General features: G+C 37.9%; 1 protein-coding gene across 3 annotated transcripts in view; it reads left to right on the top strand.

Annotated features, from left to right (window-relative positions):
- The first annotated feature begins 50 nt into the window (after positions 1–50).
- The window catches only part of PLGRKT (plasminogen receptor with a C-terminal lysine), a 31,132-nt gene continuing 12,254 nt past the window's right edge, over positions 51–18,928 (top strand). Inside the window, exons 1-2 of one of the 3 annotated variants that reach the window (XM_026083570.1) lie at positions 101–186; positions 10,872–10,923. In XM_026083570.1, coding sequence (XP_025939355.1) covers positions 10,921–10,923 — 3 coding nt within the window. In that variant the 5' untranslated portion in view covers positions 101–186; positions 10,872–10,920. Of the gene's footprint in view, positions 187–10,871; positions 10,924–18,928 lie in introns of all 3 variants that reach the window. The other 2 variants (XM_026083568.1, XM_026083569.1) reach the window with 2 other exon arrangements.

Here is an 18,928-nt window from a genome sequence, read left to right as displayed (position 1 = left end):
CCGGGAGGCCGGCGCCCCGCGGGGACGGGAGGGCCGCGGGCGGGGGCCGCCTCGCCGCGCTCAGCCGCGCTCACGCGCGCTCTCTGTTCCGCGCTTCAGGGCGAGATGGGATTCGTCTTCTCGAAACAGATGGGCGAAAGCCTGAAAGCCCAGCAGGAGTTTATGCTGATGAACTCACGGCTGCAGGTAAAGCCTACGCCGCCGGCGGCGTCCGGAAAGGTTACCCTCGCCACGCTCTCTGCGGAAAGTTAAGCTTCGCGCTTCAAATGAAGGGATTTCCCGGGGTTAAACGTGCTCTGTTTACAAAATCTGTTAATTCAGATGTGTTTGTCTAACATCAAATTCAGATGTGTGAAGTTGCTATCATCTAAATCCAGTGTCTTCCTCGGGAGTCTGTGTTAATGGGTTACAGGTGTATAAACTACTTCTRTGCTAGCCAGACCTTAAGAGTGTAGTTTTGCGAACGTACCCTAAACAATTCCCTGAAGCACAGCCAGAGTCCTCAAGTGTGAAGCTACATGTGTATGTTAAAGTGAATCAGTAACAGGATGAGTAATAAAATGTTGGTGTTACTCCTAAAAAGTATGATTTAAACATGTTTCAGCTCTTCCACTATACAAAACTTCCAAACAATTTCTTTCTGAAGTTCAGTGACACCAATTATCTCACATTAGGAGGAAGCCACAACATGGCTGTTTATTGTTCTTGCAACTGAGACTAAGTAGGGCATAGGAGATCATTTGTTCACTCTGATAAAGCAATAAAATAGCAACTGGGGAAGAGAAGGAAATCCAGTTTCTGTTGCGCTGTAACTCACAAACTTGTGCAGAATAGAACTTATGGTGTAGCACTATTTACCGTTTTCTGATCTGTTGTCAGGTATTTTCTGATCTCTAAGTTGTTTATATACTAAACACTAGAATACAATCTGAAGGACTTAACTGGAATATTTCCTTTTAGGTATGCTTTTGAATTGAATACAAAGAAGTTTAAAATATTTGAAGTTACAATAGATGAACCTCCCATTTCTTAATTTGCCAGTAGATGGCATACTCTGGCGTTCAGAGCTGCTGAAGTACCCGCAGATACTAGGTTTTACAGGATCACATTTAAACTGAACTCTGGAGGTAGCACTGAAAATGTTGCTAGAAAGGAGACAACATAAGAAAAGATACACTGAATAACCACTAACTATCTAAAGAAATTCCACTTCTTGCAAGATTTGCGAACATCACTGTTTGTGCTGGGTTATGTATTTCTCAAATGCAAGCAAGTTTTGTATACAAACAACTTGTATCTGTTTTCTTTACTATACAGATGCCCTCCAAAGCATTTGGAAATCCGACTGAAGGGAGGGATTTCAGTTTGAGAGCATGATGATGAAATTAAAGTGGAGATGTGCTTCATTCTCTGTTTCTCCTCTGCTGTGCAGAGTGAAAGATGGAGTTGAGAAAACAGTTTGGGTTCAGACTAGTTCTTATGGGGTTCTGGGGGCTTTGGTTGGCAAACAGCTCCATTTTCCTTTTAACCTCAGATGACCAAGAGCTGTGGTTTGATGCTCCCAAATGCCCAGACTAATATCAGTAATCAACTTCTACAAAAATAAGCCTTTTCAAATTGCATACAAAATCATTGCAAATCATACTTTAGGAAACCTCTCAATGTGGTATTTATTTATTTTTTATAGTAGTAGTAGGCGACCTAATAGATTTCTTTCTAGAAGTACATATCTGATCTGTACTGTTTTTGCAGATATACCGGCCAYGTCAGAAAACCTGCACCTTTTAAAAAACACATAAAATGTGCAGTCATGTCAGGTGGACAGGATGGAGCAAGGAAGAAAAAGGACTTATGTTCTGCATCAGCAGAGAATGGAAGAAAAGAGCTCTGCTCTCAGCTGTGGGAGAGGATAGGGAAGAGGAAAAAGTTGCCATTTATCTCTTACATCTGTGACTAAAACCGGTGGTGTTTCTGGAGTCCTGTGTTAGACAAATAGGTTTCAGACTATGTGTGGAAAATGAGGAGTAGAGATTGTAACTGGAAATACATGGAGAAGCTAAGTCATGCTAGGACCAGCATGAAGTAGCTTAAGTTAAACCGTTAGATACTCTCACATGGTGAAATGCTGGGAATGGATGCTTTTAGCTCTTTCATCTTCTCTGAAAATCTTTATATTTCTCATTAAAGTATAGGTTTCCCCTTTGAGGACTATGATATATTTGACATGAGAGATTCAAAAATACTGATTTGGGTTAAATTAAAAAACTATCCCAAAGCAGCATCTGGGATTGAGACCTCTTGGAGTTTTTCATAGTTTCTGAAAATACTTTGGTGTGTCCTGTAATTTACAAAGTTGGGTGAGTACAGTACTGTTGTTACTCCAAGCCCAAGTCGTCAAAAATTACATCTCCTGGAATTTTATCCCTACAAACAGTGATGGTATGATAGTGCTCTGAAATGAACTACTAATTCTTTGGGTTGATCTGGAGCAAAACACTGCCTGACAAATAGTGGTAGTTGTTGATACAGGTAGGATCTGTGGGTGCTTTTCCTATCCCATGCTGATCAGGAAGAATCATAAAGTTGCTGTAAAATGTTTGGAACAGGATTTTTGTGCCTGCTAAGAATTTACATTTAGGAACACTTAGATTTAAAAAAACATTCTGGACATATCTCTCCATTCAGAGGAGAGAGTAATACAAAGCTGTTCTGTTGCTGCCTTATCCTCTGTGGAGGATTGTAACTTGGAAGGAAACTTGCAAAAATATGAAGGCAAGTACCATGACAGGTGTTGACAWGCAGCTTTCCAAAACCCAAGCCTGGGTGTTTGCTAACTCTTGGTCTGTTTAAGGTCACTTTGGTTTGTGCTGGACACCCAGACCAGCTTGATTAATTCAGAATAAGAGAATGGTAAAGATGGCACAAAGTCATATGCATATTTCTTCTTTACTCCCTTCTTGGGGAAGTACTGTGGAAAGAATGGCTTATGGCCTTGTAAATTGTATCTTAATGCTCTTTGGAAAAATAATAAAAACTGGACTGTCAGATTGCCTTGATGTTGAAGGACTTGCCAGTTGTTTGTATTGTGTCTTGGTATGGCTCCAGAATGAAACACCCGCCTTGTATCTAGTGAAAACTGTTTATGGTAGAAGTTTGTTGAGGCTTCATTTTTATCATGAGCCTGTTTCTTAAAGTGTAACTTGCAGAATTCTCTCCAAACACATAGCATATCAGATCTACAACTCATGGCCATGCTAAGTGCTTTTAGCATGGTTGAATGCATAAGAGGAGGTTCCTGGTCTTGGAGCATGTATATTGGAGTTTTTGTTTTCATGATCTATGAGTTCTGTTAATGCAGTTAAAAGCAGGTACTTAATTTCTTTTTTTATTCCTTGCCATTTTTCAACAACCCAAAGGTATACTTTCAAAAAGCTATTTCAATAACTAATTAAATAAGAAAGCTGTTTTTAGATATACCAAGCAACCTTTGTTGTACATTTTGAAACTGAAAAGTAAGAGTGCAGCAATATTTGCGGTTGATAATTCCTCAGCATGGATTATAACGCTTTAAATACAATTTTTTTTCTGTAATATTTCTAGATGGTGATATTCCATGACCATCAGGTAGGTCTCTAAATGGTRAATTGTCAAAACTCACATGCTTTGTTGAAGCTTGCTAGACACGTTGTTGTGATGGAGCAGACTTAAGTATGATTAGTGCATAATGTAAGTACGTTGTACCTAGTCTTCAAACAACTTTTTTAAAAAAAATTATGTACTCCATATGTAATAATATTTAGAGTGATCGGAAGCAAAATTATAGTAGGAGGTCATGACGCAGTACAGACAAGCAATTGAGGAAATTTTAAACTGAATTTATTACTGTTAATGAACTTGATTCTTGGACTGCACAGAGCAAAGCTTACTATATTAATTTTTCATAACAGAAGAATATTTTCTGTGCTGATTTGTAAAAGACATTCTAAATGCAACTTAAAGGGTCTTACTTAAGCATATGGGCATGCAAAAGCTAATCTCTGTGAAATTTTTGTCAAAATTTCTAATGCACATAGAGGGATCAAAAGCCCTTTTGTTTTGAATGGAACCCTACCAACTCAATACTATGCTGATCTTTTCTCCTCCCCCACAAAGAAAAGTTTAGATTTTAGTTTATGCCTTGCTGTTATTTTTATAGAGATAATACTGCTTTTGGCTCTCAAAAGTTTCTTTTCCTTCCTTTGTTTGAAAAATTCAGCACAGGGAAAAATGAGTCAATTCCAAGGTTTCCCATATATAGTCTGTAAGTATTTGGCCATACAAAAGGTAACCCTTCAGAGGAGGAGGTGGAGATTTTGCTTGGGATTGTTTTTTGTTTTGTTTTGTTTCAGTTATATTAGGAGAGCTTTGAATGACATGAAGATACCATGATGTGTCTGAGAATAGCTGTATTGGATAGTAACCATTTTTTTCTGGTTTATGAGATACACTTTTTAAAGCCCTTATAGCATTTTAAATCCTTGGTAACTGATTTAAATTATATGCTTACTCAGAAGAAAATTTTCTTTGGAACTCCACACACAATTGGTGGTATACCAAGTCTTTTCACTGCCTTGCCTTTTCTACTCTTATATATATTAGCTTGCAACTTAATTTTCATTAGTAGTGAGGTCTCAACTGATGACTAGTTTGTAGTTCTGTTACGGCAGCCTTTTTCTTTTCAACATAGGATGACCAAAATGGGGAAGCGATATCCGACTGATCTGTTGTGGTATCTTATGTATGGCTTCCATACCTAAGGCAGTAAGCACTCTTTTGATGCTATCTAGCTATTGAAATTTTCAGTGAGGAACTGTTGTGGGAAGACAGTGCAAACAAAGTGTTGAGGAGAAGGAGAAACACTAATTTTGGTTAGGAAATGGAAGAGAAAAATCTGTTGTATATTGAATTGCCCCATGAAGTGAAGTATATGCTTTGTCTAACTGCTGAGAATGATCCTGGTCAGGTTTTAAAAAATGAACTTCAGCTGTAGCTGAGCATGAGAAATGCTCTAAACTCTACTGGAGACCATAGAATATTTTTACATTAGTGTTTGGGGGGAAGAGGGGTTATTTTGTTTTTCTTTTTTTTTTTTTCTCCAAACAAAACAGTAAATCACATTTCCTCATCCTAAATAAATTCTGTCCCTCATAGCTGCACTGTAGGAACATTTTGCTGTCACTGCAGAAATGAAGTAAACAAGTCTAGAATACATCTGGTCCTTGCAGAAACTTTTGAGTGACAAAAGCTAGAGTTTCTGGAGTATTGATGGTTCTGGGGAAAGGAGTCCTGCCTCAAATGTATGTACACACACGCATGCAGCCTGGGAAACAAGCAGAAGGAACAAGAGCGCTGTTTGCAGTCATGTACCTACGACGTCATTGGAATAACTGGGATGTGGTAGGACAGTTCATATGATCAAAAAGCTGTGATTAATGTATACAAGTTCAGGAAGGACGGGGATGGGGAGGCTGAAATAGTAGCTCAGATATATGGAGTTCTTCTCTGTGGTGGATGACAGGCTGATTGAATTTCAAAGGAGAGGTCAGTGGAGGTAGCATGGTGATAGGAGTGTGTTACAGACCAGCTGATCGGGATGAAAAAGCAGACCAAGTCATCTTTAAGCAACTAGAGGAAGCCTCTTGATCAATGACTCTTTTTCTTGTGAGAGACTTAAATATCCCTAACATCTGCTGGAAGGGCAATGCAGTGGGACACAAGCAACTGAGGAAATTTCTGGAAGGTGTGAGTGATARCTGATACAGGTGGGCACTTGATGGGATAACCAGGGTTGATGTACAGCTGGATTTGCTATCCACACATAAGAACTAATTTGGGGATGTGATAATCAAGGGTAGTCTTGGTTGCAGTGGCCATGAAATCAGTAAAGATCAAGGTCCTGAGCGTAGTGAGGAAGGAAAGTAGCATAGTACAGACCCTGGAGTTTAACAAAGCAGATTTTGGCTTATTCAGGAAACTGATAGGTGGGGTCCCATAGGAGGCAGCTCTGGAGGAAAAAGGAGTTAGGAAAGGGGTCAGGTGTTTAAGGACAACCTCCTCTAAGTGCAAGGACGGTTCATCCTGGTACTCTGGAAAACAAGTACATGTGTCAGGAGCTGGCCTGGCTAAACAGTATCTCAGGACCGAGCTCCAAAGCAAAAAGGCAGCATATGGGAGTCTGAGGCAGAAGCAGTCTACAAAAGAGGAATATTATGTGTGTAGGGATGCTGTTAGGAGAGCCAAAGCTGATCTGGAGTTGACACTTGCAAGGGTATCAAGGGCAACTATAATAAGGCACACAAATGAGGCTGAGGGGCTGCCTTTGCTCCAGTCTTCATGACAAGGTCTCTCCATGCTCTGTGCTTAGTGGTAGAGTTCAAGGAGGAGAGGAACTACCAGCAGTGGGCGAGAATTGAATCAGGCAGGACTTGACAAATCTCAACCCATGCAAGCCCACAGGACCCAATGGGCTGCATCTAAAGGTGCTGTGAGAGCTGGCCAATGCTGTAGCAAGGCTGCTCTATCATCTTTGAAAGGTTGTGGAGATCAGGGAAAGTCCCTGATGACTGGAGAAAGGCAAATGTTGCTCCCGTCTTCAAAAATTGCCAAAAGGGTGATCTGAGTACTGCTGGCCAGTTGGCGTGCTCTTGTCCCAGGGAAAATCATGGAGCAAGTTGTCTTGGAATACATTTCTGGGCACATGAAGGGGGAGAAGGTGATTGGGAACAGTCAGCGTGGATTTACCGAGGGTTAATCCTGCCTGACCAGCCTGATTGCCTTCTGTGATAAAATGACTGGATTTGTGGGTGAGAGAAGATCAGTGGATGTCATTTACCTTAACTTTAGCAAGGCTTTTGACTGTCTCGCACAGTAGTCTTGCATCCAAATTAGAACCTTACGGCCTGGATGGGTGGACTTTCTGGAGAAGGTGATTGGGTGCGCTGTRAAGTTTGCAGTTGATACCAGGCTTTGGGGACCAGTCAATATACTCGAGGGCAGGCCTGATATTCAGAGATACCTGGACAGGTGGGAGGAGTGGGCTGACAAGAGACTTGGACAAATGCCAAGTCCCAAATGCCCTGAAAAGGCAAAGCCCCTGACAGTGGTACAGACTGGGGACAGACTGACTGGGGATCCACTCTGCAGGGAAGCCCTGGGGCCCAAGTGAGCAGGGAGCTGAGCATGACCCAGTGGTGTTCCCTGGGAGCAATGAGGGCCAGCAGTGTCCTGGGCTGCATTAAGAGGTGCGTAGTCAGTATGTCAAGGGAAGTGACTGCTGCCCTCTACTTAACATGTTAGATGGCATTTAGATACTGCATTCAGTTTTGGGCCCCTCAGTACAACAAAAATGTAGATAGATCAGAGTGGGTTGAGCAGAGAGCCACCAAGATGGCTGGGGGCTGAGGGCTGGGCCCTTTGAAGAGAGGCTGAGGGAGCTTGTCTTGTTCAGCCTGGAGAAGGGGCTCCTTCAAGGGAGACAGTATCCGCCTCCCAGTACCTGTGAGGAGGTTATCAAGAAAACAGAGCCAGTCTGCTCACACTGGGGCATAGCAGGAGGATGAGAGACAACAGGCAAAAATTGAACCAGAAGAGGTTCAGGCTGGAGATGAGGAGAAAGCTTTCCCCCTGCCAAGGACAGCCCAGCAGCAGAGCTGGAGCCCAGAGAGGTTCTGCCATCCCTGTCCTTGGAGGTTTTCAAGTCCTGACTGGTTAAAGCCCTGAGCGAACCTGGTCTGGTCTCGTGGCTGAGCCTGCATTGAGCAGGACCTGCTGAGATCCTTCCAACCTGAATTATTTTATCATGCTTTGGCCACCTTTGAAACAGACAGAGACTGTGGCGCACCATGTTTTGTGGATAGTATGAGATAGGATTTCCATGCTTCTGTCTCCTGGCCAGGCTCTGAGAATTATAAAGAGTTATCACTTGATTTCTGCACTCCTGTTGAGTACCACATGCACAGCAGCAATCTATTGAAACATGTTGTGACTTCAGGGTCTTAATTCATTTAATGTTTGAAAGAAGGCGTGCTGATTTCAACATGACAAAATATACATTGAGGTGTTTCCTGCTGAAAAACTGGGACTGCTTTCTCTGTCATGAAAGTACCTTAACTTCTAAAGTGCTCCTCCAGTAAAATTAGGTACYTGAAGATAAGTAAGAATGCTCTGACCTGAATGTCACCTTGTACTTGTGCTGAGTTTCCATTACTTCCCTCATGACACATCCTTGAGAGGACTACTAAAACAATTTCTGAGCTTGAATTTCTAGGCCTTTTTGCTTTTGGTTGTGAGAGGGGACCAGTGTTTGTGAGGGTACTCTTGCCATAACCATATTGCATGTGAAGTAGTAATGGCATCCAGCTGGCACAAATGCACATAATGATCTCTTAAGCTAGAAATAATACCTTTTAATAATTTAGAATGTGTAGTGAACTGGCAGTTTATTTCTTTGTAAAAAGATCAGAGCATGAGTAGCTTAGCTTGTCAGAGCACTGTCCTCTAGTTGAAATGGCGTTGTCTGTACTAGTTCGAACTAGTAATTCATCTAGCCTGGTTTCCTTTCAGGCATATCCATTTTTACATGGCTCAGAATTTCTTGCAGTTTCCACACTTTCTGGGTCAGGTTTTCCACAGAAGAGTTTTCTTAACCATAGTCATTTAGTAGGCTATTATTCTTAGAAGTGAAGATTTGTCCCCTCTCTATTAAACTGCCAGCTCATACATGCATGTTCCCTACTGTCCATATAAATGTCTAATGCTTTCCAAACAGTCTTGGCAATGCTGTGTAACACCAGAGTTGTAGAGGTTGGTTGGAAGCTTATCTTATGTAAAGCCCTTTGACAGTTTTGGGGTTGGTTTGTTATTGTTTCCACTGAACAAATAGAAATACTTTTTTTTCCCTGTCATCTATAGTGTTGACAAACTCACAAAATTTGAGAAAAATGAGGTTTGGATTTTTCACCCTTTTCCAGCCATTAGCTAAATGTTGAAAACAGTCTCAAGCCTAATTCATATTCTAGAGGCATCCAGCTGTGAAATGATGAAGGTTCTTGACAAGTTAAGTTTTCATTTGAAGAATTTTAAATGTATTGAAATCCAAGTAAGTTAAACCATTAACTATTTTCACTGTCAATAAGGTAAAAATATAGATCAAATGTTAAAGAAGATACTTAATTCTTTCACAGAAGAAGCTTCTCCTCCCCCCCCCAACCCAAAATGTGGAGCCTGAATTGTCTGCCTAGCCTTGGTTTTGCTCACTAATAGATCAATTCACTTTGTTTCATACCATCTTAAAATATATTTTAAAACAACAACAGTCAGTACAGTTCCATTCAAAGAATTAACAGAAACGGGATTAATGATATGTGGTAGCAATGATCACTAGTTGCTTTGAGATGAATGGGACTAAATGGTCACTGTTTTTTCCCTAGTATAATATGCTGTTGTTATATCACTGAGAAATAGTATTATCTTGAAAAGAATTAAAATTAGAATCAAAAATCAAATCTCAATCTAACTTTTAACTGACAGTTGTTAGATAGACTGTTCCATGTGTAAACGATACTGACAAACAGATACCATCACAGAGAAGGGAATTCAGAATTAAAGCCTAARGGTGCCCAGCATGTCAGGTTGCCCACCTCTGCGGGCCGTCTCTGTGGCTTACAGTATTTTCTTTTTTGTTTGGGGACAGGGGTTTAGAAGGATTTGGGGGTTTTTTTGGTTGACTTTAGTTTCTTTTCCCGGTGAGAGAATTCCTTATCAGACAAAAGGATACAGCCTCTGTGGAAAAGCATAATTGCATTCAGGAGTCAGAGATAATGCTCCTTTGATGGGAGGACACATAACCTTTGAGGAAATAAGCAGGCTAGAAAAATAATATACTTCTGACAAATCTGTATTTACCCATAATAAAAATGTTTGATTATAACCTCCAGTCTGCAATATGAATCTCTGGATAGTCTCACTCCCTTTCTCCTGCCATCACTCCTCTCCCCCTATTTCATTATGTCAGACTTTAAGTGGATTCTTCTCCCCAGGTAATCTTGAATAGCCAGGAAACAGCTATAGATCAGTTTTGATTTCTTTGGGAGTTTATAGTTACTAGACTTGCTCCCTGTATAATGCTTTGTGGTTATGGGAAGGGTTCCATACTCCTTGGCAAAGAAAATGCTGATGTCAAGCAGAGCTGGAAAAGTGGAGGTTTTGTCCACCTGTTTTTACAATGCAGTTGTTAGTACTGCATCCTCTTTTTTGAAAATTCTTGCCAGCCTCTCCTTGTTTACCCAAACCTTTTCCCTCTTTTGGGATCCTAATGCAATAGGAGTGAGCCTTGGGAAGACTATCTTATTCTAATTTGGGCCAGCCAGTGGTATTGGAGCTCCTTTGCACCTCTGTATCTAATCTACTACATTTATGGTCCTTTCTCTTTTTTTCCTGCTTTGTTTTAACAGCTCGTTTGAAACTTTGGCAGTCATGCAAAACTAAACAGAGAAATAGTAGTTACTAATAAAAAAAAGTAAGGCTTTTTTTTCCAGTTCATAATTATCGTGAAGTTAAATAGCTGGGCAGGTAATAATCAAGTGGTGCTGAGGAAACTCATCCTCTGATACAACAGTGCATACTCTGACTTTTTGAATCTGAAAAAGAATCTAACAGTTTCTTCTTACAAATGAAACATTCTCTTGGACACAGCACAGAAATGTCCAAAAGATACTTGGCTCTTGCCAATGCTGTACTTGTAGCAATAGCTTAGTTCATCTAAATTACAAATCATAAGATTTTTACTTCTGAACATGACTCTCAGATGTTCTGTGCTTTTATCTGTCCTTCAGGTGTTGCTTATGGAGAAGAAATACGCATTTTAAAGCATATGTGTGTGCTATGGTACATACCTAAGGGATGCAACTTGAAGTGGTACAGCTGTTAAGCATTTTCTAAATGGCTCTAACACCATCAGTCTCGTAAGAATATGCTTTAGAACATTATTTCACTGTAACTTGAATGTGTAGATGTTAATTAAATTAGACTGGTATTTGATGTTTTAAAAGATGTGCAACAAAAATATTTGTATTTGGAAAAATTGTATTAAATACTTGGTGAATGCACTGGTAAATGTAGTTTAGCATCACACTTTTTCCTTCCACTTACATGTCAGCCCTCTATTAGAGGCAAAATATATTGTGATTATATTACATTTCTGCCTGGATTTGATTCCTTAAGAAGTTTGCATTGAATGGCAATAAATGAAAGGAATGAGGCAGTTCTCTCTTCATGTTCAACAATTTGTCCTTATATCTCAATTGAAAATATAGCAGTTCCCTATAGCAAATTTTTGATAGACCATGTCTCATGACTATATGACATTGGAATTTTTTTCCTGAGTTACAGTAATAATAATAATAATAAAAAAAGAAATAAAGTCAGTTCTACTGCAACAAGTGATGGAAGAGGATGAGAAAATCCAGAGAGTTAGCAGTTTTTCAAAATCTGGTTATAATTCAGTGCGATGTTACATGTGTAAAATGTTAGGTTGGAGGATTGGTTCAGATTTCAGATCGTCTTGATGAATTGGAAAGTGCCTGAAATAATAGGAAATGGAATGGAATGGAATAAGTGCCAGTCCAAAGTATTACATCCAGGAAGGAAAAGTTAAATACACAAACCAGAAATAAGTGATTAGAGACTAGAAGCTCAAAAAAAATCTGGGTTTTATATACTGATCTAAAAACAAACTGACTCAACAGCGCAAATTCTTACAGAAAGCAAATGCCAATGTGGATTTACTAACAAGAAGCTAAAATTACTCAATTTGCACTACTGTTGACTTTTCTGGAAAACAGATTTTGCTACTTCTGTTAAGGAGCAGACAAGCTCTGAAAAGTTCAGAGAATGGTAGTAAGAATAATGATGTCATTAGAACCTTTGAGGAAAGGATGAAAGAATCATACTTGTTTGGTCATATAAATATGCCTGTTATGCATTTGAAGTTTGGTGTGTGTGTTTTGTTATTTTTTAATCCCTTAAAGTTTTGTTTTTGTTTTTCCTTATGTCCTATAAGAAGACATTGAGAATTGGCTTGCTTTTCCTTCGAAAAGCAAGCAACAATGGGGATAAATATTTGGAGACTTTCAGTGCTTAACTGTCATTAAGCAGGTTAGTAAAAAAGGATTTGAAATTTTCATTGGTGGTCTTGAAGACCAGGATAAACAAATGTCCTCCCTTCCAACTTTAAGTGACCTGTGAATATGTTTTCTAGCCTTATCTTCATGATTATTAATACACAGAAGTTGTCATACCTGAAGAAGACCTGCAGGTCCAGTTAGCTAAGCACTGGCCAATATTTAACGAACCATTCTAGTTTTTTTTTCAACATAATACTCTTTCTTTGGTAGTGCTGTCTCTTCTCCAAGCTTGCTATTTCCAATTTTCTCAAGCATATAGGTAAATGTGATCATTTTTTTAATGCAGAAAATGTCTGGGTTTTAGGACTTAATGCTGTCCTCTGTGTGAATTCTGTTATGTTATTCTGTGTTACAAGTTAGATTTTTATCCAGTAAAGATTACAAGATGTTATAACTTCAGTTATACAGCTGTTCATTATTGCTGTTTTTCATCTCAATGTCTTTTGGAAAATGTGCACAATCATTAGGTTTCATATATGTTCAATAAGAAATAAGCTTAAGCCTTTCAACAGAAGCATTGTTTTAAGCTTGTTCCTTGTTAGGAAGTATCTGAGAATCCAGTTATCTTCCCAGTGGTTTAGGAAGTTTTTGCTTTCCAAGGAACTGAAGTTTCAGTGGTAACTATGTGATTGTGTATAATAAAAGATGCAGCTGAGGCATTTTAAACATTTGTTCAAGTGAAAAGTGAAGTTATTCATTTGGGGTAGATAAAATACCAATAGCATTTATATGTGCATTTTTATGAAAATAAATGTTTTTTATGTTCAAAATAAATGTTTTATTTATGGGGAGAGATGAGAAAATCCTGACTTATTTATCAGACAGCTCAGTGATCTCTTCTGCCCCTTCTCCCAAGTTCATTTTTAGCTGAGAAATTATTTGTATTGGATGTGAAGGTCTTATATGCACAATTTTTATTTCATTTAAATACAAAAAACATTAAGAATGTGAAGAAGTCGATACCAGATAGGTTATCAGGAGTTTTGTGGTGAATGAGACCTTGGGCCACATTCTCTTTTAGTCATTCAATGTAAAGACAGACACAAAGAAGACAGAAGAGTAGAAGAAAGCAAAACTGTTGAAAAAAGCAAATATTAATGTCCATCGTATATATAGTAGACTAAGAGTACTTCAGCTTAGACAGTTAAGATGAATTGACCTAATAAGCCTATCATTTTGTTCTTGATAAGGACCGCTATCTTAAACATGTTTTTCTTCTTCCATCCTACGATGTTATCCAAACAATGAAGAATAAGTATATTTGCAAGTAGTGTTCAAGGGTTTGGGGTTTGTTTTTTCTTCTTTCTTTAATAAACTCAATTAACCTATTATTCAACTTACTATTGATCATTTATCAGCTGATCATAAAATGAGGTGTTTTTTTAAAGGCAGATGTGTGCTATGTTTTGGCTCCTGGCAGGAAAAGAAATGAATGGCTGATGTTAAAATGTCAATGCATTTCTGAACAATAAAGCTCTTTTCATGCCTTAAAACTTTCATTGATCAGAAAAGGAAGAGAGCTGACACATGCTACTGCATAGGCTCCTTTATAGATTCCTTCCTGTACCTAATAAAACTTTTTTGTGTGATGATGTTTTTTCCATCTACAGGTTTTTTCAACTTATCTTTGTCAGTGAAAGATGACCCACCTCCTTGATGATACCTGAAAAATTTAATTTTTCTTAATGTGTTTGGCTCTTGAGTAAACTTCTGTGGTTTAAGTCCCTACAATGACAAAAGTTTGTCTTTTGACCTTTTCCTCTCAAGTTTTCACTGAGAATTGTTCTCAGGATTTTTTTTTTTTAAGTTCTATTACAATAAAAAACACGTCTCTGTTTCTTATGTGTGAAGTAAAATGTAAGCACACTTTCCTTTCCCTGACTACTACCATCCTTTTCCCTTTGGGGTGGGAAATAACTGTATTTGTTTTCTATTGACAAGATACTAGTAGTGCTTATGGCATTTCAAATGCATTTGTCTTGAAGCATTAGAAAAATTGTTTTGCCCTCTGGGTGATCTGGGCTTAATTCAGGAAATAAATGTTCTCTGGTAACAATTCCATATCCTTATTAGTTTGCTTGCATCAAATGGAACAGAATAAGATGAATGATATCTGTGTTGAGGAAGATTAGAACAATCTATCTCACAAGAAAAAAAAAAGCCCTTTTGGCTGGTATTAGATGGGAGATTGTATACTCTGCCTGTTCATTATAAAAAGTAAGTGCACTCTTTTACGAAGAGCAAATTTTAATTGCCATTTCAAATTGCAAACACTTTTAGCAAAAGATGCAAAACAAACTGATTGCTAAATATTACCAGTAATGAGAGACAAATGTTAAGTAAATCTTTTCAGTGAAATCAATCTTACTAGTAATACTTAATCTGTTGTTGAGGATGGAGGTGCTATTCAACTGCAATACATGTGGATGCACCAAATTAGTCAAAGATAGCATAAATCATAAAGAAATGCAGCTTTCACTGAACTGTGTGTGCAATGGGGATAAAATAATGGGAGAAGCAGCAGGAAGAAGAGTAGTTGATCCAGTTATAAATGCCTGTCCTTTGTAAGTTGCACTGTTTTCCTCCATCCGTTTTTGCTGATTAGTTTACAGTACTTTAAATAATTATACAATTTGGCCAAACTGTTTGCCGAAAGATTAATCTTTTTGAGTGATTTGAGGGAATAGCTGCTTAGTAAAAGACATTCTGGAAAACATTAACAGTCTCTTTGGCCAAAGTTTATGGTGACCATACCCTGCCTTTGATAAGGATTAAGACCTCCACATCAGCACAACTCTTGATCAGTGTTTTCTTTGGGGGATATCTGTGACTAGTACATCTTCTTGTTTTGAGTGCAGATTACTTAGGTAAAAGTTTTGTCTTGCTTACAGGTGCACCTGCAGTTAATCCATGCGTAAGGCTTCGTTCGTTGGGGGGTTTTAACTGACTTCAAAGGAAGAATACCATCTGAAGCTGTTTCCTTTAGCACTGTGAATTTTCCATAGATGCCTTGCTGCTTAGTAGAGCAAGCCTACCCTTTTAGCTTTCTGCTTTTAGGTCTGCTGAAGTTGAATCCCAGACCTGCTGGCTATTTACTTGGTTTTCCAAGAAACTTTATTTCTCAAACACTAAGGTTAAAAAAATGGGAGTTCTACTGAGCAGAAATCTTAAGAATCCCGGTTATAAAATAGAAAATAAAGGACTCTTATACCTATTTGAATTTTCTAACAAAAATACTGGTAAATACAGCTATAATAATCCTGCAAGCCAGAATCTGAAATGTGTAGGAAGAAATATCCTATTTGTAGACTGTGTTGGAATTATAATACCCTTTCATACAACAGTATTATTTTACAGCCATTTCTTCTGGTTTTCATTTTTTATTCAATGTTCTGAGTCTTTATTTCTAAAAATAAATAAATAAATAGGACACACAAGCATACTTGGGGAGATTATAGGGTGATGGAGCTAACAAACTGATAATTCTTACTTATTTAGTTGTTAGTCAAATTTCTCAATGACTTGATACTGTACTGTTAATGCTTTGTCTTACACTGCTTTATCTGTTTTACTATTCCTGTTGCATAGGTACCTCTTTTTGATTTAACTGGCTATCCAAAAGAATTTAGTTTGTCTGTACAACTCTTGCATAAAACTCCTGAGAGTTCTGAACACTGGTACACTGTTAAGTTAAAACTTAGCTTACTCTGTAGACTAAAGATTCTTAAATGAAGGTAGAAGACACCTTTTGTCCCTCTGCTGTATGTTCTTTGCTGTACAGACAAGAGGCACAAGCCCAGAAATGGTAGGTGATTGCAGAAAACTTTTATTTTGTACCACAATTCAGTGGATTGAGCCTTTGTAGAGCTTAAAGCTTCAAACAGATTTAGGTGCTTTTTATATTACTTTCTTTTTATATGGCATGTAATTCTAATCACTTGTTGAGAACAGGAAGAGATAGGGTTTATTTCAGTGCAGATTTATTCTGGCTTGTGGTTAATGTCTTGAGACCCTTTTCTTTTTATGATAGCTTTTTTTCTTGTAAATATTTTGTAATGAGTGAGATTGAAAGCTCTAAAAATTGAATTTGCTTTATAGGGAGCATAGTTTCTTGCAGTGCTAATAACTTTAATTGCTCTCTGTACTTTATTAAGTGAAAAATATTTGCAGACAAGTTTTGAATAGCTGCAGGATAAAACATTTAAGTCTGATTAATTTTAACTGTTTGATCTGGAGGCCCATTTCCTGACACTTCTGTGTGCATGCTGTCATAGAACCAAGCAAATACTACGTAATTATTACAAGTTGTTATCTCTGTATTACACTCAAGTGATTTACAATGCAGGTGTAAACATAGGATCACTATTCTACTGTCCTTTTTTTTTTTTCCACATAGGCACATAGGCCTAAAACTTTAGTCTGCTCATGAAATGCTTAGTGCATTGCTACTGCAAGGGGTTTATACAGTCATTTAGGTATACTACCAGCACACCAACTTTTATGTGTGCTTTGTCAGTGATTTGCAGGTATTTGTATGTATGACCATCATTTTTGAAAAAAATAAAGCTTTATTTTACTGTGCCTCTGAGTGTTCAGCAGTTCAGCTTACTGCTAGATTAAATAATGCTTTCAGAGTCTTACAGTTTTTCAGTGGTCAGTGAAAATCATCTTCTGTTATAGTTGTAATGACTGTTCCATGCACCTCTAACTATCAAGTGCAAGAGATTAACCTGTGACATAACCAAAGGATTTTTTTTTTAATTAGTATAAAGAGTATGCCAATGGTTTCTCCAGATTTGTCTGTCTTAAATTTAGATTGTGAATTTAAAATACACACACGTCCTTATTTAAGTTCTGTCCGGTTGATGATTACTTCTAAGGTAGATTAATTCCTTTTCTGTCAGAATACCAGACTGCCAGCATAGTTATGTCTTAATGATAGTGACATGAAATGCAGTATCCCATAAAACTTTACTGCCTTGACTGCTCTTAAGCCACATGCTTGTCCTGCCTACTCTTCTGGAGAGGCGGGGGAAAACTGCATATGGGCCAGGAAAGCTACTGTATAGAGCTGCAAATGCAGGCTTTAGCAAGGGTGGGTACTATGTCTTCCTCTCTCCAGATATGTCTTAACCAGCAAGCAATATATCAAGCAAATGGTATTTAATATACATGGGGAGTGAAGCATTTTGCACTGGCTCTGCTTTCCGCTTCCGTTGAGCCATAAATGTTTGTACACCATTTATTTTGCCTTTTGCACATCATAATACAAGAAAAAGTAGCATTTGCTCCTTCCTACAGTGTCTGAGCATGAGACACAAAAACAGAAAGACAGAAAGAAAGAGATAAAACAAGCAGAGTCTAAAGTATTGGAAATTTCCAGTCTGTTTTTCAGTGCTGATGTGGTTTGTAATCCAGAGAGAACCGTTTATTTTTTTACAAGTTGTCAAAGTTGATTAAATTATTTCAGATGAGAATTTTCTCCCACTGGATTTTAATCAGTGAAATGTTGGTATAAATGCTGATTTCTCTGGTTTGACATCATTGTGACAGTCTGAAGAATAATCAATAGAAATGATAAGGGTGGTTACCACTGACTAGTTTATTAACATTCTCAGTTTCACAGTCACTGATCTTTTCTTCCTCAGCCTCACTTCTCTTCATCTGTCATGTTTCATTTTGTCAGATTGATTTCCTTTTACTATAAACAGTTGGCATGTGTCAGACTTCAAATGCTAATCAGCCCTCGCAGTTTCTCACACAGAGTGTTAAGAAACTGTTAACTATATTTAAAGAAAAACGGGAAAAGTTATTTCTAATTGAGTCCTCTTGAGTGTTACAAAATATCAAATGTTACTTGCTACTAATATCTTTTTTTTAAATACTAAGCTTAAATTTTAAAATGATATAGTCAGTATTTACTACTAGTAAATAAGTTGGTATTGTGATTTAAGAAAATCTGTTCATTATGGAATTAAACTAGCAAAAATTCATTATGTGGCTTTTTTACATTATAATACTAACTATACTTGTGTCTGTGGCTTTAAAGTATGGTCGGATTGTCATAGGACTTGATTTATCAATGGTATATTTGGATGTGTGCCTGTGCATCCACATCACAGCTTCCACTCTCTTGTGCCATGTGAAGCAACGTGGCTGGGAAAACTGTGGCACCTCCCTTCCTCCCTGGTAAGCCTGCATCTGAGACCCTTTAGCTATAGGTTTTAGGTAAGCTTAGTAATGTAAGTAGTCCCTACTGAAGTTAGATATATGTAGATATACATAAATAAGTACAGCATGCACCAGCTAAGTTTGAAAGATGCACACTTTTGTGTTCCTATCATCTATGAAGTTCTGCATGTGAAGGTATGGTTTGCAGTAAAATGAATTCATACTATTATTAATTCTTGCTTCTAATCTGCCATAATAGGAAAAGAAGTCTTAAGAAAACTTTATTTCAGAATAAATCCTAAGGCAGCAAGACTTGGTCTTTTTTCTTAAAATCTGCATGTTAAGATTAAGTCTCCTCTACTCTTTGACTACCCAGTGCAACTGGCATTTTCAGTAGAACATGTGTGGAGGAAAATAAGACACAATTGCTACAAAATTAAGAGCTGAAAATGGGATATTGATAAAAACTGCTGTCAAACATGTTTGGTTTTGTATCTTTCATCTAATTTGAAATTATCCGTTCTGCTGGACTGTTG

This window comes from Apteryx rowi, unplaced genomic scaffold (assembly GCF_003343035.1).
Source record: "Apteryx rowi isolate R43461 unplaced genomic scaffold, aptRow1 scaffold_61, whole genome shotgun sequence".
Lineage (NCBI taxonomy): Eukaryota > Metazoa > Chordata > Aves > Apterygiformes > Apterygidae > Apteryx > Apteryx rowi.
The sequence above is the reverse complement of the archived record's forward strand: the minus strand, read 5'-3'. Positions and strand labels throughout refer to the sequence as shown.